Here is a 19,711-nt window from a genome sequence, read left to right as displayed (position 1 = left end):
AGCATTTTCACCTACGAGGTTTAGGCATCGGGAGTTTATAAAGAATTGAGCATTATTACCCTAATTCTAATTTATAAGAAACCTCAGCCACACTTTCTATTTTCTTTTACAGTAATAAGCAGACAATGTGATCTTATGATGCCATGAAATGCATCGATAAGTGTACTGATACATATAAGGTGCAATGAATAATGCCTTATACGGCTTCATAACTCACTGTGCTCCATTCCGCCTTTCTATTCCTACTATACTGGTTGCATGAAGACCGTTAGGAATAATTCAATGACTTTTCTTACATAGCCACAGCCTGCTTTTTGCCTATATATAGTGACTTAGATGACTTATTTTGTTCACCCAGAATAATCTGGTTTCAATCTTTCCACCGGAGCAATTGTAAAGCATGAATAAAGACCACACACAAAAGTAGGAGCATTCCGGAGGAAACTGATTAAGAAATCATTAATATTTAATATAAAACCAGTCTGTTTCTTTTTAATTATTCACAGAATGCTTTGGTCAAAAAAAGACAAAAAAAAACCATTTACATAGAAATTCATATTTGGTTTTGCATAAGAAAATACAATCATAAAGTCCTTTAATGTCTAAATAGGTTCTCTTCCAGACTCAACAGTGAAGCGTGCTAAAATCCCGGATTTGGCTTCCTTGCAGTTGTACTTGTCCTCCTGACGAGCCGAGAAACATTTAGGCTGTGAAACTGTTACTTGACTCAAAGCCAAAACTTGGCACGATGTCCACAGTGCCATGGAATGCCCCGGCCCAGGTTGTGGTAGCCATTGTGTTTGTACTTGGTTCTGTTTTAGCTACATCACACTGCGGTGGAGGAATCCTGGCCGTACGGACTGAAGGCATTAGAAGAGGTCCATATCGTGGGTCTAGGTGGGAGCCAGGGTGGTGATGATGGTGATGGTGGTGATGCATATGTGGATGAGCATGGTGGTGATACATGTAAACATCATGCATGTGTGCATAAGGAGAACTGGTTGGTGAAGCCAATGGATAATGCCAGGATTCTGGTGAAGGATGTGGTATAGTCTGGTGCACATTCTCTCCAGACCAGCTGTTAGGTTCGGTGGTGGAGAAAGTGCCAGTGGCTGTCGTTGTAAAGTCTGGATGAGCTCCGCTCAAGCAAGCTGGTGGTGATGATTGATATGAGCTTGTCCACAGTGACGAAGGCAAACTAGTCCTTTGACATGATGACGACAGACTCTCTAAAAATGGAAAATAGAATAAAAATGTGAAAAATGTGACATTTTAAAAATGATAGCATAAATTAAATCTCCATTGTTTTTACACATTTGAATACAATGACCCTTCCGTGCACTAATTTGTTTAATTTATTCTTTGTTATAATCCAGATCCCAAACACTGATTTTGGAAGGCCACAACTGCACAATCTACTGGTTCTTGGATCAGTGATACACACACATACAGTATATATATGGAAATTGTATTATCCATATATTCATACATGGATAATATAAAGTACCTTTTGGGTGAGATATAGATCTACATACCCCCTAGCTATATTTATGTTCTCCTGGAAAACCAGTTATAGAGGAAACTAGGGTTAATCAATCAGTGTTATGTTGAAGACAGAAAGAATGAACACTATATTGTTAAATGACACTTGGTTGTCAACTTTCGTCACCACTACATTACTCAGCATGCCACCACAAACATAGCAGGATTTAAAACATCAGTGGTATAATGTTAATAGATATTAAATGGGAACTCTACTTTCTCCAAATTATGTATAAATCAATAGTATAGATTAATATCATTTTGTAATCTCTCTTATCAGCTTTTTCTCCACTTATGAGCCTTTATGCCACTCCATCCTGCCCCCTGAACTCATCCACTCTGAAAAAACATCTCAACCACATCTTGTTCAAGACAAGATGAATTGCCAGTAAATGGAAATGTCAGACTTCACCTATAAGGCTCACTTAAAAGGCGCCATTAATTCCACAGCATTTTACAGACATCATTATCGCTGTTCCCCTTAGGGCTCACAATATAAATTCCTTATCAGTATGTCTCTAGCGTGTGGGAGGAAACCCATGCAAACACGGGGAGAACAGAAAAATTCCTGATAGATGTTGTCCTTGGTGGGATTTGAACCTAGGACCAAGAGATGCAAAACAACCATGCTAACCACTGAGCCACCATGCTGCACAAATACTCTATGGAGATCAGAAGTGGGGAGGAGAAGTGAGGTTCAAAGTGAGAAAATAGAATGAAACACAGAAAGGTTGTCCACAGCTTTCTGCCATGTGTTTTCCCTGCGCCTGGAGCTGAACTCACATCTACACTTCTCAGTGCTCTATTCTATTGTCCTCCATTCTGCTGCTGCTTCTGCATATGTATAAACTAAGAAATGAAGAGCAGGAGTAACTTTCTGCCTACTATGCCATGTCTATGAGACATCATAGCACTCAGTCTCCTACCACCAGTTCAGAGTTGAGTATTCTGAGGGCTTGGGTATTCTGGTTACAGGTAAGATGAGCCGCAGAACTCAATGTTGAGCAGCAGCCGCAAAAGCAAACCAGATTTTAGGATGTTTAAAAAAAAAAGATAAAATCCTACGATTCCAACGTATTATTACCCTTTTTAAAACACTAGTGAGGCGACATCTAGAATATGGGATCCAGTTTTGGGCTCCACATTTTAAAAAGAATATTCAGAAATAAGAGTCAATTCAAAGACGGGCAACTAGATTATTACCAGGGATGGAAGTCCTCTCATATGATGAGAGGTTGGAAAAGTTGGGCTTCTTTGGCTTAGAAAAATGATGCCTCAGAGGAGATCTCATTTACATGTATAAATATATGTGTGGTCAATACAAAACACTGGCACATGACATTCCTTCCAAAGACCATACTGAGGATCGGGGGGCACTCATTATGGGTGGAGAAAGGCAATTCCGGCAGCTAAATAGGAAAGGGTTCTTTACAGTTTGAGCAGTCAGACTGGGGAATGCCCGAACTTAAGATGTAGTAATGGCAGACACTATAACAGCTTTTAAAAAAGGGCTGAACGATTTCCTTGATACACATAACATTGTGGGTTATAGCTAAATTACTGACGAAATGTAGAGTTGCTGGAGAAAGGTTGAACTTAATGGATCTAGGTCTTTTTCAACTTAGGTAACTATGTACAGTATTCGGATTGCAAATTAAGAAACAGAGCATTAACCTCTTCGCACCCAGCCTGTTTTCACCTTTCTGACCCGGCTAATTTTGACAATTCTGACCACTGTCCCTTTATGAGGCAATAACTCTGGAACGCTTCAACGGATCCCACTGATTCTGAGACTGTTTTCTCATGACATATTGTACTTTTTGACAGCAGTAAAATTTCTTCAATATGACTTGCGTTTTTTTGGTGAAAGAAACAGAATTTTGGTGAAAATTTTGAAAATTTCACAGTTTTCCAACTTTTAATTTTTATGCCTTAAATCAGAGAGTCATATCGCACAAAATAGTTGATAAATAACATTTCCCACATGTTTACTTTACATTAGCAGAATTTTGGAACCAAATTTTTTTTTCGCTAGGAAGTTATAAGGGTTAAAAGTTGACCAGCGATTTCTCATTTTTTCAACAAATTTTACAAAACCATTTTTTTAGAGACCACATCACATTTGAAGTGACTTTGAGGGGTCTATATGATAGAAAATACCCAAAAGTGACACCATTCTAAAAACTGCACCCCTCAAGGTGCTCAAAACCCCATTCAAGAAGTTTTTTAACCCTTCAGGTGCTTCACAGAAATTTTAGGAATATTTAGAAAAAAAACGAACATTTAACTTTTTTTCACAAAAAATTTACTTCAGATCCAATTTGTTTTATTTTACCAAGTGTAACAGGAGAAATTGGACCACAAAAGTTGTTGTAAAATTTGTCCTGAGTACGCTGATACTCCATATATGCAGGTAAACCACTGTTTGGGCACATGGCAGAGCTCGGAAGGGAAGGAGCGCTATTTGACTTTTTCAATGCAAAATTGGCTGGAAATGAGATCGGATACCATATTGCGTATGGACAGCACCTGATGTGCTTAAACAGTGGAAATCTCCCCATAAGTGACACTATTTTGGATAGTAGACCCCCTAAAGAACTTATCTAGATGTGAGGTTAGCACGTTGAACCCCTAAGTGCTTCACAGAAGTTGGTAATGTAGAGCCGTAAAAATAAAAAATCTTATCTTTTTCACAAAAATGGTCTTTTTGCCCCCAATTTTTTATTTTCCCAAGGGTAACAGGGGAAATTGGACTCCAAAAGTTGTTGTAAAAATTATCCTGAGTATGCTGATACCTCATATGTGGTGGTAAACCACTGTTTTGGCGCATGGCAGATCTCGGAAGGGAAGAAGCGCCATTTGACTTTTCAATGCAAAATCGGCTGGAATTGAGATCAGACGCCATGTCACGTTTGGAGAGCCCCTGATGTGCCTGAACAGTGGAAAACCCCTAATTCTAACTCCAACCCTAACACCAACACACCCCTAACCCTAATCCCAACCCTATTAATAACCCTAACCACAAACCTAACCCTTACACACACTATCCCTAACCCCAACACTAACCCTAATCCCAAGCCTAACCCTAACTTTAGCCCCAACCCTAACCCTATCCCTAATGTGAAAATGGAAATAAATACTTTTTTTATTTTATTATTTTTCCCTAACTAGGGGGGTGATAAAGGGGGGTTCGATGTAATATTTATAGTAGGTTTTTATAGTGGGTTTTTATGTTTGGCAGCTGTCACACACTAAAGGATGCTTTTTATTGCAAAAAATAGTTATTGCATCACCACATTGTGAGAGCCATAATTTTTCCATATTTTGGCCCACAGAGTCATATGAGGTCTTGTTTTTTTGCGGGATGAGTTGACGTTTTTATTGGTTCCATTTTCGGGCACATGACATTTTTTGATCGTTTTTTATTCTGATTTTTGGGAGGCAGAGTGAACAAAAATCAGCAATTCATGAATTTCTTTTTTTTTTTTGGGGGGGGGCGCGTTTATACTGTTCCTTGTGTGGTAAAATTGATAAAGCAGTTTTATTCTTTGGGTCAGTACGAATACAGTGATACCTCATTTATATCATTTTTTGGCGCTTTTATACAATAAAAACTAAAATTATTTTATAGAAAAAATAATTATTTTTGCATCACTTTACTCTGAGAGCTATAACTTTTTTATTTTTCCAGTGATGGAGCTATATGGCAGGTTGATTTTTTGCGGGACAAGATGACGTTTTCAGCGGTACCACGTTTATTTATATCCGTCTTTTTGATTGCATGTTATTCCACTTTTTGTTCGGCGGTATGATGATAAAGCATTTTGTTTTGCCTTTTTAATTTTTTTTATGGTGTTCTCTAAAGGGGTTAATTAGTAGGACAGTTTTATAGGTCGGGTTGTTACGGACGCATTGATACCAAATATGTGTACTTTTATTGTTTTTTTTATTTACATAAATATATTTATTGGTAAAATATTTATTTAATTTGTTTTTCCTTTATTTGGGGATTTTTTAAAATATTTTTACACATTATAATTTTATTTTTTTTACTTTATTACATTGTCCCAGTATGGGACATTACTATATAAAGTCAGATCGCTGATATGACACTTTTCACAGCATATTGTCAGATCAGTAATCTGACAGGCAGTGTAGGAAGCTTGCCGGCGCCTGCTCTCAGCAGGCGCTGACAAGCCACCTCACTGGAGGACCCGGATGGACCCCACGGCCATCTTGGAGCCAGGGATGTCCATGGAGACCACCGGAACAACGTGATGGCATCGCATTGTTCTGATGGGAGAGCGCAATTGTGGGAGTGGGAGTGCGCGATTGTTCTCTATGCCGCTGTCAGTACTGAGGGGGTAAATGCCCACGATCGGTGTTAGCATCGATTGTGGGTGTTACTGCGAGGTGTCAGCTGTCACATACAGCTGACACCCATACCCGATCACTGCGGCGCTCAGCGTGAGGTCGCGGTGATCATGCCGCCATACTAGTAATGCTACGGGCGTAAATACAGTTCCCGCAGAGCAATACTAGTACGGCGAAGGTCAGGAAGGGGTTAAGGGAGATAAATGGAAAAAAGCAGGATACTAGTCATTTAATAAACAGAAATAGTGTTATTCTTCATGTATACACAAAAGACAGCTTATTCTGAAAGGTTAAGTGAAAGTAATGTCTCTTTATTGAATGCAAAGACAGGTGTCTAAAAAATAAATAGGTAAAAAAACAATTTTCAGGGATTTGTGAATATATCCATGAAACTCTAAGGCCCCTATTCATCAAAGCTTTTATAATAAAAAAAGGCATAAAAGCTTTAAAAAGTCATAAAATATTGACCGAGTTGTGCCAAAATTTTGCGACTTTTTGTCTTTTCGCATCAGTTTTTCCCAACTCTGCCAAAAACACAAAACTAAGGCTGCACCAGAACTCATCTAATTCATGGTCAGCTGTGGCATTTCTTATACTAGAAATCTCACTCCATTCTCTGGCATGGTGCACGGTAGTGCACACCACTCAACAAGTGCTCCAGTTTCATGAACACATGCACCTCTCAATGAATCAGGAGCATCTGACTCCACCAGGCGGCTTTAAAAAAATTGCTGGCTTTGATGGATCGGGACCTGAGGGTTCATGTGCCATCCAACAAAAAATTTGGCAGCACACAAACATTTCACGTACATGTGTGACTGAAGCCTTATAGAGTAAATGTAACCCATGCATACTACAAGGACATCTGCAATAACCAAAGGAGAGTCTTCCAGATAGAATGATATAATCAATATGACAAATCCATGACTTATAAAACGCCTTTTATAGTCAAGACTGAAAAAAGGGAAGCTGCTTATTCAAGAATAGATAGATTTGTTTACTGAATAATAGTTTGCTGGAGTTTGTTTCCTTGTTCGGGGCTAAGAGGACTCATTTTTCTAATTATAAGTAAAATGTCAACTATTTTAAGAGGGAACATCCCATGGGAACAGTTTCTGATGCCTGGATTAGATTTTCCTTTACATGTCTAACAGAAAGGGTATGAAGGATCAGGGAGCTTTGTGTTATTGTTTGTGTTTCTAGGCCATCTATTTCTTTTAAGAAATTTTCTACACTAAGGCTCAAGGTCAAGAGTCTAAAATTTGGTCCAAATTCTTTATATATCCTAGAATGAGATAAGGTGGAGATTCTACACGAGTCACAAATCCTAAAGTCATGAGGATGTCCTAGATCAATGGCAGCTACAATATTTCATATCAAGGGACACAGGTTTTATTAAAAGTTGAAGAAGTTCAATGACCTCAAGGATGTCTCAAATGTTGACTTGTAACATACCTGAGCCCATGTTATGTTAATATAAAGGAATCCTCAAAGGAATAAGTATTATTTTATGTAGGGCTCAGGCTTTTGTGTTAAATGCAGTCTTAAAAAATAAATTGCCAATTTTCATTTTCATAATACAATCTGTATTAAAAAAAAAAGTAGAAAACAGGCAATTTTAACACTGGCCACTGGGGATATTTTAAGCTCACATGTCCTTAAGAAAAATAGAGAAAATAACACTGAACCATCTCGATTGTCCACAGCTCCCATTCTGATTCTTACCCAGTCCCTGCTAGTATCTACTGACTGGTACCTTCTCGACTGTCCAAAAAAGGCTAGGAACAGGCTCGGACTGGCCCACAGGGTAACAGGGGAATCCCCTGGTGGGCCCCTGTACAGATCTGGGCCCCCAATCCCACTATGTAGATAGTACTAGGCATAATTCACTCGATTTACTCTGTACAGAAAAAAGCAGCATCTCATCATTCATTAACCAATCTACCTAGCTAAGGCCTGTTTCACACTTGCTTTTTTTTGCAGCGCGTTTTTCCCGCAAAAAAACGCATTGAAAAACGCATACAAAAGCATACAACTGCTGCGTTTTTTTCAAGCATTTTTATGAGCATGCATGAAAAAAACGCAGCGTTTTTATGCGTTTTTAGTGCGTTTTTACCGCGTTTGCGTTTTTTTCCAACATTAGGTGGCCCCTCACACTAACCCAAACCATGACTTTACTAACCCTAACCCTGACCCTGACCCTAACCCTAACCCTTAACCAAACCATACTTAACCCTAACCCTGACCCTAACCCTTAACCAAACCATACTTAACCCTAACCCAAACCCTAACTAACCTTAACCCTAACCCTAACCCTGACCCTAACCCTAACCCTGACCCTAACCCTTAACCAAACCATACTTAACCCTAACCCTGACCCTAACCCTTAACCAAACCATACTTAACCCTAACCCTGACCCTAACCCTGACCCTAACCCTGACCCTAACCCTAACCCTGACCCTAACCCTTAACCAAACCATACTTAACCCTAACCCTGACCCTAACCCTTAACCAAACCATACTTAACCCTAACCCTGACCCTAACCCTTAACCAAACCATACTTAACCCTAACCCAAACCCTAACTAACCTTAAACCTAACCCTGACCCTGACCCTAACCCTTAACCAAACCATACTTAACCCTAACCCTGACCCTAACCCTTAACCAAACCATACTTAACCCTAACCCTGACCCTAACCCTTAACCAAACCATACTTAACCCTAACCCAAACCCTAACTAACCTTAACCCTAACCCTGACCCTAACCCTAACCCTGACCCTAACCCTTAACCAAACCATACTTAACCCTAACCCTGACCCTAACCCTAACCCTTAACCAAACCATACTTAACCCTAACCCTGACCCTAACCCTGACCCTAACCCTTAACCAAACCATACTTAACCCTAACCCTGACCCTAACCCTAACCCTGACCCTAACCCTTAACCAAACCATACTTAACCCTAACCCTAACCCTGACCCTAACCCTGACCCTAACCCTGACCCTAACCCTTAACCAAACCATACTTAACCCTAACCCTGACCCTAACCCTGACCCTAACCCTTAACCAAACCATACTTAACCCTAACCCTGACCCTAACCCTGACCCTAACCCTAACCCTAAACCCCCTTAACTAACCCTAACTTTACCCAAACCCCTAAATTCCATTGTCTAAACTAATGGTAAAAAAAAAAACGCATGTGCAAAAAAACGCATACATAAGCATGCCAATGCGCACATATGCTCACCATAGACTTATAATGGGTGTCTTGCTGTAAAAAAACGCATTGCGCGCGCATGCGTTTTTTTGAGGCAAATCGGACGCACAAAAAATGCAACAAGTTGCATTTTGTGCGCCTGAGCGCATACCGCAAAAAAACGCATGCGTGGTAAAACGCGTACAAACGCATGTGTATGCGCACATAAGCGCATCCCATGCAAAGTATAGGAAAAAAAAACGCATGCGCTATTTAGCGCTAAATTACCGCGAAAAAAAACGCAAATGTGAAACCAGCCTTATTATTATTTACAGATATAGATACATTTGTGAATGAGGGTAGTGTAATATTTGTATGCAGGTGAAAAGTGTGCCCCTCAAAGTCAATGTTACTGGTGGGCCCTTGGCACCCCAGTCCGACACTGGCTAGGAATGCCCACTAAGGTAAGAGACAGGACCATAAAATAATTAGCAGAAACGGGGTAAGCATTAGAATGGAAGTTTCAGGCGTTATTACATTCAGCTCTTTCAAAAAAAATATTTTTATTCCCTGCAAGACCCCTTTATGCTGATATCCTCTATCATTTTCGTTATTAAAAGGGTTTGCTATTCAATGCATTGTTTACACTGCTGTCTATGAAAGTTTCTAGAAACCTAAAAATCATAAAATCAAATGAAAAAAAAAACAGAAAGGTTTCTTCTCATTGCTACAATGGAAAAGTCATTTCTGAAGCTTCTTAAATCTTACCGTATATGAGATGCATTTTATGTATTATTTTCTAAAAGCAGCCATTGTGCTAATGTTAGGAAATAAAATTTACGTTTACCTCGACTTGTTCCTGTTTTGCTCTTTGAGACTACTATATTTTCTGGATTGAAGTTTCTTATTTGACTCAAGGCCCTAGAGAAATGTTCATCTACGACCGCTCCGATGTCTCCGTGAAAATAAGTCAAGAGGACGCAGCGTGAGTTCAGATATTCCATTTCGGCAGGCTGGTCTTTTTCGTCTTCTTCTTGCTTGGTTGGAAAAGCCATTTCTAAGGCTTCTTGCATCTTACTGTATGCAACAATCTTTTTCTGCATAGAAAAAAAATGAAAAAAAGAAATTTGAAGCGGCAAGATTTTACATTTACTTTAAATGTATAATTACACTGCTACAGTTATAAAATAATGTAGTAGTAGAACCGGCCGGTGACAGACACTCCACGCTCCCCTCTTCCTGCGGCGCGCTGGCGTGCAGTGTGCATGATGTAAAGCTGTGGCGTGTGATGAGCCAACAGGACCTTCGTGATGTCACCGGTCACGTGATAGATTACAGGGAGCACAGTGGACCAATTCCTCTCCGACTAGTTTCGGAAAAAACACGGTTTCCTTCATCAGGAGGAAGAGGGGAGTGTGGAGTGTCTGTCACCGGCCGGGACAGCACTCCTGAAGAGCCGTGGTATTAACCCACATTTATCTGGCAAACATCATTCAATCTGGCAAACATCAAGATATACAGCGCTCTTTACTGGTCCCCTGGAGTCCAGACATTTGCTCAGATTACACCTTAAGGTAATAACTACCTAACTTGGAGCAATCCAATTCCTTTGTGTGTATTTTTTAGGTCACTACAAGCTAAAGGGGTTCATTATTAAGCGCAAATTTTAATTCTCTATCAACTACTGTTATCTCAACTACTATCTCAAGTACTCACTCAACTTAAGTAACTACCTACTTACTCAACTATTTTACTGCTTAACGACCTTTTACACATAGCGAGATCGCTAGCGATATCGCTAAAGCGTCACCGATTTTGTGACGCAACAGCGACTTCGCTAGCCATCTCGCTACAGGTGACACGTGCCTGCGACCGCCCCCCCCCCCGCTGGATATCGCTGATCACGCTTGAATGTCCTGGGCCATTTTTTCCTCATTGACGTCCCGCTGGCGGCGACTAGCGACGCATGGACGCAGGCGGAAGTCATCATCGCTGCGGTGTGACAGGTAAGAGCGACCGCCAACGGACAGTTTATCGCTGCTGCGTCTCTGGTGAGATCTGCCTGTTTGGCAGCTCACTAGCGACCATTTAGCGATGGACCAGCGATCCTGACCAGGTCATATCGTTGTCAGGATCACCGGTGCATCCCTAAATGTAACTGGATTCTTACTCAACTAATTACGATCTCAACTACTTAACTACTATCTCAACTGCTGTTATCTACTGTGTTTTACCTCCCATGGGACTGTTGGTCCCTTCCAGCCATGGGCACTGATTGCATACCCAATTAGTCATTCATCATTCACGCCATGACTTTTTAGCTGACCATTTAACTAAATGAGGAATGTTTGTTTAAATGGATTTCCACAGACCCACGGACAGGCGGCTGCATAGTCAGGACCCAATCCTGATCTACCCTTATGCATTTGGACATCTGCTGACACATAGTAGATTAAGGAAGAACACCGTATGCACTACTTAGGAGGGTGCACAAGTAGGCACCCACACCTTGTGTAAATATAAAAAGACTTGGCACTCAGCTTCATGAATAATGCTGGTATATTTAACGCAGCCAAAAATAAAACTTTCGGCCTCAAGCGGCCTTCATCAGTTTGCAGACTTGTATCCACCGCTCATCAGGTGCAGGCCGCGCACATCCACTCAGACGTCTGGAAGGACAGCTCATTTCACTGCGTCCACACCAGTTCTGCACTCCAGCTGCCGTATTTGAAGTGATATAGTAAATTCCTTTACATCTCTCCTTGACCAGATACCCAATCCTTTATAGCAGTCTGCAAACTGATGAAGGCCGCTTGTGGCCGAAACGTTTATTTTTGGCAGCATTAAATATACCAACATTATTCCTGCAGTTGAGAGCAAAGTCTTTTTATGCTGACAAATAGTGACTTGAACTACAAGTTAGGTACCATCCAGATAGGGTACACCTTGTCGCAGTGGGATGGATTTTATACTTTTTTTTAGCAAACTAGTGTTAAGTAAGTATTGTGTGATATTTACATGTATTATTTCTTTATTCACTTACTAATTACTGGGTATTTGCTCATTTTGTTTTTATCTTAGGTTCTGTCTGTTAAATGGCCACAGTGTGAATGAACACATATGGGTTACACTTAGAGCGACACATGCTCTGGTTCGTTTTTTTTTTTTTGTTGTTGTTTAAAAGTCAAGTAACAAAAGAACAGTTATCTAACAGAAAATATCCCCAGTGAATCCAACCTCTCTGTCCCCTCAATATTCATTGTTTAATACAGCGAAGCAATGATGAGTCCATATACCCATATGACCTCTGCAGGCAATTTCTTAAGGCATTTTCTCTTTCAGCAATATCTTTATGATCTCAGAAAATACCCTTTACGGTCGGGGTTACACTTGCGAGAAATTTGCACGAGTCTCGTGTCTCAATACCCGGCACTGTTGCTGGCACTCGGACCTGAGCGCTCAGCTCCATAGAAATAAACGCAGCCGCATGCTCCTGTCCCGAGTGTTGGCGGCATTCCCGGGTATTGAGACGCGAGACTCGTGCAAATTTCTCCCAAGTCTGACCCCGGCCTAATGTGAAGCTCTGGGCCACACACAATGCAAATTATGTAATAGGTCCCATTAACTTCTGTATATATTGCCAGCAACCTAAGTACCAGTGTGTGCCATGTTACACCTGCATCCCGAATAACTACACCCCTAGCAAAGCAGCAAGTAAAATATTACTGCTCCGTACAATCTCCTTCTATATGAGTTACGCTGGTGCGGAGGAATGAGGGATCTCCATGCTTGTGATTAGAGGATCTCCAGCATTGGACCAGCCATTCATTTCCCAGTTACTCATCTTCTATCCACTCTAATACGATGACTATTCTCACTCTACCAATGGGAGGAATTATTTTATTATGTGAAAGTATAAAGTATGAAAAAACCTGAAGAAAGCTAACCAATAAATGCACTGTAATCAATATATAAGACAATGTGATTTCCTACTTCAAGAATGGTAAGAAGGATAATACCTTATGCACATATACCGTGCATACTTATCTATTACCAAAGACCTTGGAGACTATTACCAAACAAGAATACTGATATGAAAAGATATAAAAAATATTAGCCGAGCAGACATCGCACAGGATTCTGGCACAACGTGTACCAAATAGTTTCAATTCCATTCCAGTGATCTGCAGAACATACTTCCAATACCTGGCCTCCATCCACAGGCACAGAGAAAGATGCAGTGTACACACCATAAGATGGGCAAGCGGAGATGGTTTACACTAATACAGATAGGTAATGGCTGGTACTAATATTTCAGATTGATCATACACTTAAATACATGTAGGTGTACTGTGTGATAAAGATGGGCACTGCTAAAGCTCATTGAATAGTGAATAGTGTATCACAGCTTACGATATACTATTATATTTTATAAAGAATTCAGTGCAAGTGAACAATGATAGGTAGATAGATAGATAGATAGATAGATAGATAGATAGATAGATAGATAGATAGATAGATAGATAGATACACAGTGGCATCTTAATGTATATGTTGGAAACCATTGTCAAAATTACTGTTATGGTGAATAGTTAATCAAGTTGATGATGAAATGATTTCTAAAAGGCCTAAAGTAAAAGATGACACATTTCCTTTGTATGTTAAGCAATATACAGTAGAGACCAAAAGTTTGGACACACCTTCTCATTCAAAGATTTTTCTTTATTCTCATGACTATGAAAATTGTAGATTCACTCTGAAGGCATCAAAATGATGAATTAACACATGTGGAATTATATAATTAGCAAAAAAAAGTGTGAAACAACTGAAAATATGTCTTATATTCTAGGTTCTTCAAAGTAGCAACCTTTTGCTTTGATTTCTGCTTTGCACACTCTTGGCATACTCTTGATGAGCTTCAAGAGGTAGTCACCGGAAATGGTTTTCACTTCACAGGTGTGCCCTGTCAGGTTTAATAAGTGGGATTTCTTGCCTTCTAAATGGGGTTGGGACCATCAGTTGTGTTGTGCAGAAGTCTGGTGGATACACAGCTGAAAGTCCTACTGAATAGACTGTTAGCTGCTTTTTCTTGCCATAATACAAATTCTAAGTAAAGAAGAACGTGTGGCCATCATTACTTTAAGAAATGAAGGTCAGTCAGTCCGAAAAATTGGGAAAACTTTGAAAGTGTCCCCACGTGCAGTGGCAAAAACCATCAAGCACTACAAAGAAACTGGCTCACATGAGGACCGCCCCAGGGAAGGAAGACCAAGAGTCACCTCTGCTGCGCAGGATAAGTTCATCTGAGTCACCAGCCTCAGAAATCGCAGGTTAACAGCAGCTCAGATTAGAGACCAGGTCAATGCCACACAGAGTTCTAGCAGCAGACACATCTCTACAACAACTGTTAAGAGGAGACTTTGTGCAGCAGGCCTTCATGGTAAAATAGCTGCTAGGAAACCACTGCTAAGGACAGGCAACAAGCAGGAAACTTGCTTGGGCTAAAGAACACAAGGAATGGACATTAGACCAGTGGAAATCTGTGCTTTGGTCTGATGAGTCCAAATTTGAGATCTTTGGTTCTAACTACCGTGTCTTTGTGCGATGCAGCAAAGGTGAACGGATGGACTCTACATGCCTGGTTCCCATTATGAAGCATGGAGGAGGAGGTGTGATGGTGTGGGGGTGCTTTGCTGGACCATCATTTTTTTTTCAACAGGACAATGACCCCAAACACACCTCCAGGCTGTGTAAGGTCTATTTAACCAAGAAGGAGAGTGATTGGGTGCTGCGCCAGATGACCTGGCCTCCACAGTCACCAGACCTGAACCCAATCGAGATGGTTTGGGGTGAGCTGGACCGCAGAGTGAAAGCAAAAGGGCCAACAAGTGCTAAGCATCTCTGGGAACTCCTTCAAGACTGTTGGAAGACCATTTCCAGTGACTACCTCTTGAAGCTCATCAAGAGAATGCCAAGAGTGTGCAAAGCAGTAATCAAAGCAAAAGGTGGCTACTTTGAAGAACCTAGACTATAAGACATATTTTCAGTTGTTTCACATTTTTTTGTTAATTATATAATTCCACATGTGCTAATTCATCGTTTTGATGCCTTCAGAGTGAATCTACAATTTTCATAGTCATGAGAATAATGAACACTCTTTGAATGAGAAGGTGTGTCCAAACTTTTGGTCTGTACTGTATATATATATATATATATATATATATATATATATATATATTGTATTAATCTCCTACATTTCGAAAATTACAAAAAGGAAAATGGACCGATGCTAAAGTTTTGGCACCCTGCATCATTCGTACCTAGCAGCACCCCCATTTGAAAGTATTACTGATGTAAAAGCATTTTGTAGTCAGCCAAGAGTCTTTCAACTCTTGTTTGAAGAATTTTCATCCATTCTTTCTTGGAAAATTCTTCCAGTTCTGTGAGATTTCTGGGTCATCTTGTATGCACTGCTATTATGAGGTCTAGCCATAGATTTGCAATGATGTTCAGAGCAGGGAACTGTGAGGACCATTGTAAATCCTTCAGGTTGCACCATTTGAGGTAGTCTATTGAGGATTTTGACAGGTGTTAAGGATCATTATCCATTTGTAGAAGCCATCCTCTCTTCAGCTTAAAGCCCCATCACACACAGCGAGATCACTAGCGATATCGCTGCTGAGTCCCAAGTTTTGTGACGCAACAGCGATCTCACCAGCGAGATCGCTGTGTGTGCCAGGTATCAGCGACCGGCCCCCCTGCCGGTATCGCTGATCATGCTCAAAAGCCCTGGACTTTTTTTGATCGTTGGTCTCCCGCTGGCCGGCACGCATCGCTGCGTGTGGCAGGCGGGAGAGCAACGATCAGCAAGCTCCCAGCTCGTATCCAAGGTAAACAGCGGGTTTCCAAGCGCCACGCGGCGCTTAGAAACCCACTGTTTACCTTGGATACGAGCTCCCTGAACCAGCGCGCTGGTATCTAAGGTACACAGCGACGCACGCGCTCGTCGTCGCTAGTGCTGATCGCTGGTGAGATCTGCCTGTTTGGCAGCTCACCAGCGATCATGTAGCGACACGCCAGCGATCCTGACAAGTTCATATTGTTGTCGGAATCGCTGGTGAGTCGCTATTTGTGACGGGGCCCTTAGCTTTTTTACAGATGGTGTTATGTTTGCATCAAGAATTTGTTGAAATTTCAACAATAATGTCTGTATAAAGCACTGTGGAATTAATGGCGCTATATAAATGAGTAAAATAAATAAATCAATAAATTTCATTGAATCCATTCTTTCCCCCACCCATGAAAGGTTCCCGTGCCATTGGTTACAACACATCCCCAAAGCATGATTGATCCACCCCCATGCTTAATGGTTGTCGAGATATTCTTTTCCTGAAATTCTGTGCCCTTTCTTCTCCACATATACTTTTGATCATTGTGGCAAAAGAGTTCTATTTTAACTTCATCGATCCACAGGACTTGTTTCCAAAATGCATCAGGCTTGATTAGATGTTCTTTTTCATACTTCTGATGGTAAACTTTATGGTGAGGACACAGGAGGGGTTTTCTTCTCATGACTTTTCCATGAAGGCCATATTTGTGCAGGTGTCTCTGAACTGTAGAACAACGTATGACAACTCCAGAATCTGCTAAATCTCTCTGAAGGGCTTTTGCAGTCAAGTGGGGGTTCTGATTCGTCTCTAAAGCAATTCTACAAGCAGTTCTCACTGAAATTTTGCTTGGTCTTCCAGATCTTATCTTGACCTCCACTGTTCCTGTTAACTGCCATTTCTTAATTACCATATTTTTCTAAATATAATACAGTGTATACCTGGATTGGGGGCCAAATATACCCAGATGGGGCCAAATATACCAGGATGGGGATTATATACACCTGGATGGGGATTATATACACCTGGATAGGGACATATATATCAGGATGGGGGACATATACACCAGGATGGGGACATATATATACCAGGATGGGGATTATATATACCTGGATGGGGATTATATATACCTGGATGGGGATTATATATACCTGGATGGGGACATATATATCAGGATGGAGGACATATACACCAGGATGGGGACATATATACCTGGATGGGGATTATATATATCTGGATGGGGATTATATATACCTGGATAGGGACATATATATCAGGATGGGAGACATATACACCAGGATGGGGACATATATATACCAGAATGGGGGATATTAGTATAGAATTGAGGGACATTACCCCTATGACAGTGTCAGCAGATTCCCCACCCCATAACAGTGCGTCATGACCACATTTTTTGCTTTCTATTTTACTACTCTAAGGCTATGTGCACACGTTGCGGATTCTGCTGCGGATCCGCAGTGGATTTGGCCCTGCGGACCCGCAGCGGTTTCCGCAGCGGTCTACAGTACCATGTTAGCCTATGCAAAACAAAAACCGCTGTGCAGATGCTGCGGATTTTTCCACGCGGTTTTGCCGTGGATTACAATCCGCAGCATGTCAATTCTTTGTGCAGAATCCGCAGCGGTTTCACACCTTATCATTATGAGGTGTGAAACCGCAGGGCAAAACCGCAGGCTAATTCGCAGATAAACTGCAGGACTTTTGTCCTGCGGATTTACCTGCGGATTTCACCAAATCCGCGCGGAAAAATCCGCAGCTCAATCCACAGCATGTGCACATAGCCTTAAACCTAGGTGTGTCTTATGGCTCGTGCCTCCTGTGACCTGCTCTTCTGCCGCTGCAGCTCCCAACCCCATATTCACAGCCACATAACATACATCCAGACTATAAGGGAATGTGCACACGTTGCGGATTTTTCTGCAGAGAATCCGCATCTCTTGGCAGAAAACGCAGGGTAAAATGCATGCTGTTTTCCAGCAGAATTGATGCAGATTCCTTGCGGTTTTGATGCGGCTTCTATTGCGTTTTGGCTGTACGGATTTGTTGTAAACTTTGTCCCTTGTGGAGAGAGAAAATAAAACGCAGGAAATCTGCGTGGAATTTTCCGCAGCATGTGCACAGCGGATTTGGTTTTCCATAGGTTTACATGATACTGTAAACCGCATGGAAAACTGCTGCGGATCTGCAGCCAAATCCACAACGTGTGCACATACCCTAAGACGCACCTACCACTTTCCTTTCTACTTAGGCTATGTGCACACGTAGCGGATTCTGCTGCGGATCCGCAGCAGATCTGCAAGTGATGTACAGTACCATTTTAGCCTATTTAAAAAAAAATCTGCTGTGCACATGCTGCTTTTTTTCCACGCAGATTTTCTGCGGATTCAAAACTGCAGCAGGTCACTTCTTTTGTGCAGATCTGCAGCGTTTTGACACCTGCTCCATGATAGGAATCCGCAGGTGTCAAAACACAAGGGAAATCCGCACAAAAACTGCAGAAAATCAGCAGTAAATCTGCACTAAACCCGCAGGTAAAACACAAGTCATATTACCTGCGGATTTAGCAAAATCTGCGCAGAAAATTCCACAGCAGAATCCGCAAGGTGTGCACATAGCCTAAGGGCTCATACTCACATGCGAGAAACTTGGACGAGTCTCACACGTCAATATCCAGCACTGTCACCAGCACTCGGATCGGAGCGTTCAGCTGGATGTATTTCTATGCAGCTGATCGCTCCGATCCCAGTGCCAGGTATTGACCTGCGAGACTCGTCCGAGTTTCTCACATGTGAGTATGAGCCCTTAGACCAGGGTTCCCCAACTCCTGTCCTCAAGGCCCACCAACAGATCATGTTTTCAGGATTTCCTTTGTATTGCACAGGTGAAGCAATTATCACCTGAGCGATACTAAGGAAATCCTGAAAACATGACCTGTTGGTGGGCCTTGAGGACTGGAGTTGGGGAACCCTGTCTTAGAAGAACCCATGGCTGCTTTTTTTTTTGGCACAAGGTTAGAGGAGGCTGGGTTTTTATAAAGCTGGGAAATTTGCATCACCTGGCTTTTCCCAACGATGATAGTGAAAAAGCCATAGCCCTAAGGCCTGTTTCACACTTCCGTTTTTGTGTCCGCCAAACGGATCCGTTTCCGTTTTTTTGACGGAAACTGATGCAAACGGATCCGTTTTTTTAAAAACGGATCCGTTTTTTTGACGGATCCGCGGTAACCGTAATGGAAGTCTATGGGACAAAAAAAACGGATCCTGCAAAAAAATGGCGGATCCGTTTTTTTACGGAAAACAACGGATTTTGACGGATTTGAAAAAACGGAAGTGTGAAACAGGCCTTACAGGCTAATTAAGGTCTGAAACCTTGGTCTCCAAGGGTGCCAAACTTTTGTATTGTCCCATTTCTGTTTTTGTACTTTTTAAGATGAAAAGGGTGACTTTTTTTCTTTTTGCCTGAAATACAAAGGAAATGTGTCATCTTTAACTTTAGACCTTTCAGGCCGGGGTCACACTAACCGCCGCAAAATACGGTCCGTAGCTTACAGGCGTAATACGGATGAATGTCCCCTAAATAGTGCTCCGTATGTCATCCATAAGCAAGGTGTGATCGCGTATTTTGCGCATGTAAGCATCCGTATGTAATCTGTATGCCATCCATATGCAATCCGTATGGCGAGATTT

The 19,711-nt window shown here is 41.4% G+C and overlaps 1 protein-coding gene across 3 annotated transcripts in view; it reads right to left on the bottom strand.

Moving 5' to 3' along the window:
* Nucleotides 1–448: 448 nt before the first annotated feature.
* Nucleotides 449–19,711, bottom strand: part of VGLL3 (vestigial like family member 3) — a 31,249-nt gene continuing 11,986 nt past the window's right edge. For all 3 annotated transcript variants that reach the window (XM_073584441.1, XM_073584443.1, XM_073584442.1), the window contains exons 2-3: nt 9,965–10,214; nt 449–1,229 (exon numbers count right to left, since the gene is read on the bottom strand). In XM_073584441.1, the coding sequence (XP_073440542.1) occupies nt 703–1,229; nt 9,965–10,214 (777 nt within the window). In that variant the 3' untranslated portion in view covers nt 449–702. The remainder of the gene's footprint in view (nt 1,230–9,964; nt 10,215–19,711) is intronic.

Source organism: Dendrobates tinctorius, unplaced genomic scaffold, assembly GCF_039654945.1.
Source record: "Dendrobates tinctorius isolate UK_male_01 unplaced genomic scaffold, ASM3965494v1 ptg000084l, whole genome shotgun sequence".
NCBI classification, from domain to species: domain Eukaryota; kingdom Metazoa; phylum Chordata; class Amphibia; order Anura; family Dendrobatidae; genus Dendrobates; species Dendrobates tinctorius.
The sequence above is the reverse complement of the archived record's forward strand: the minus strand, read 5'-3'. Positions and strand labels throughout refer to the sequence as shown.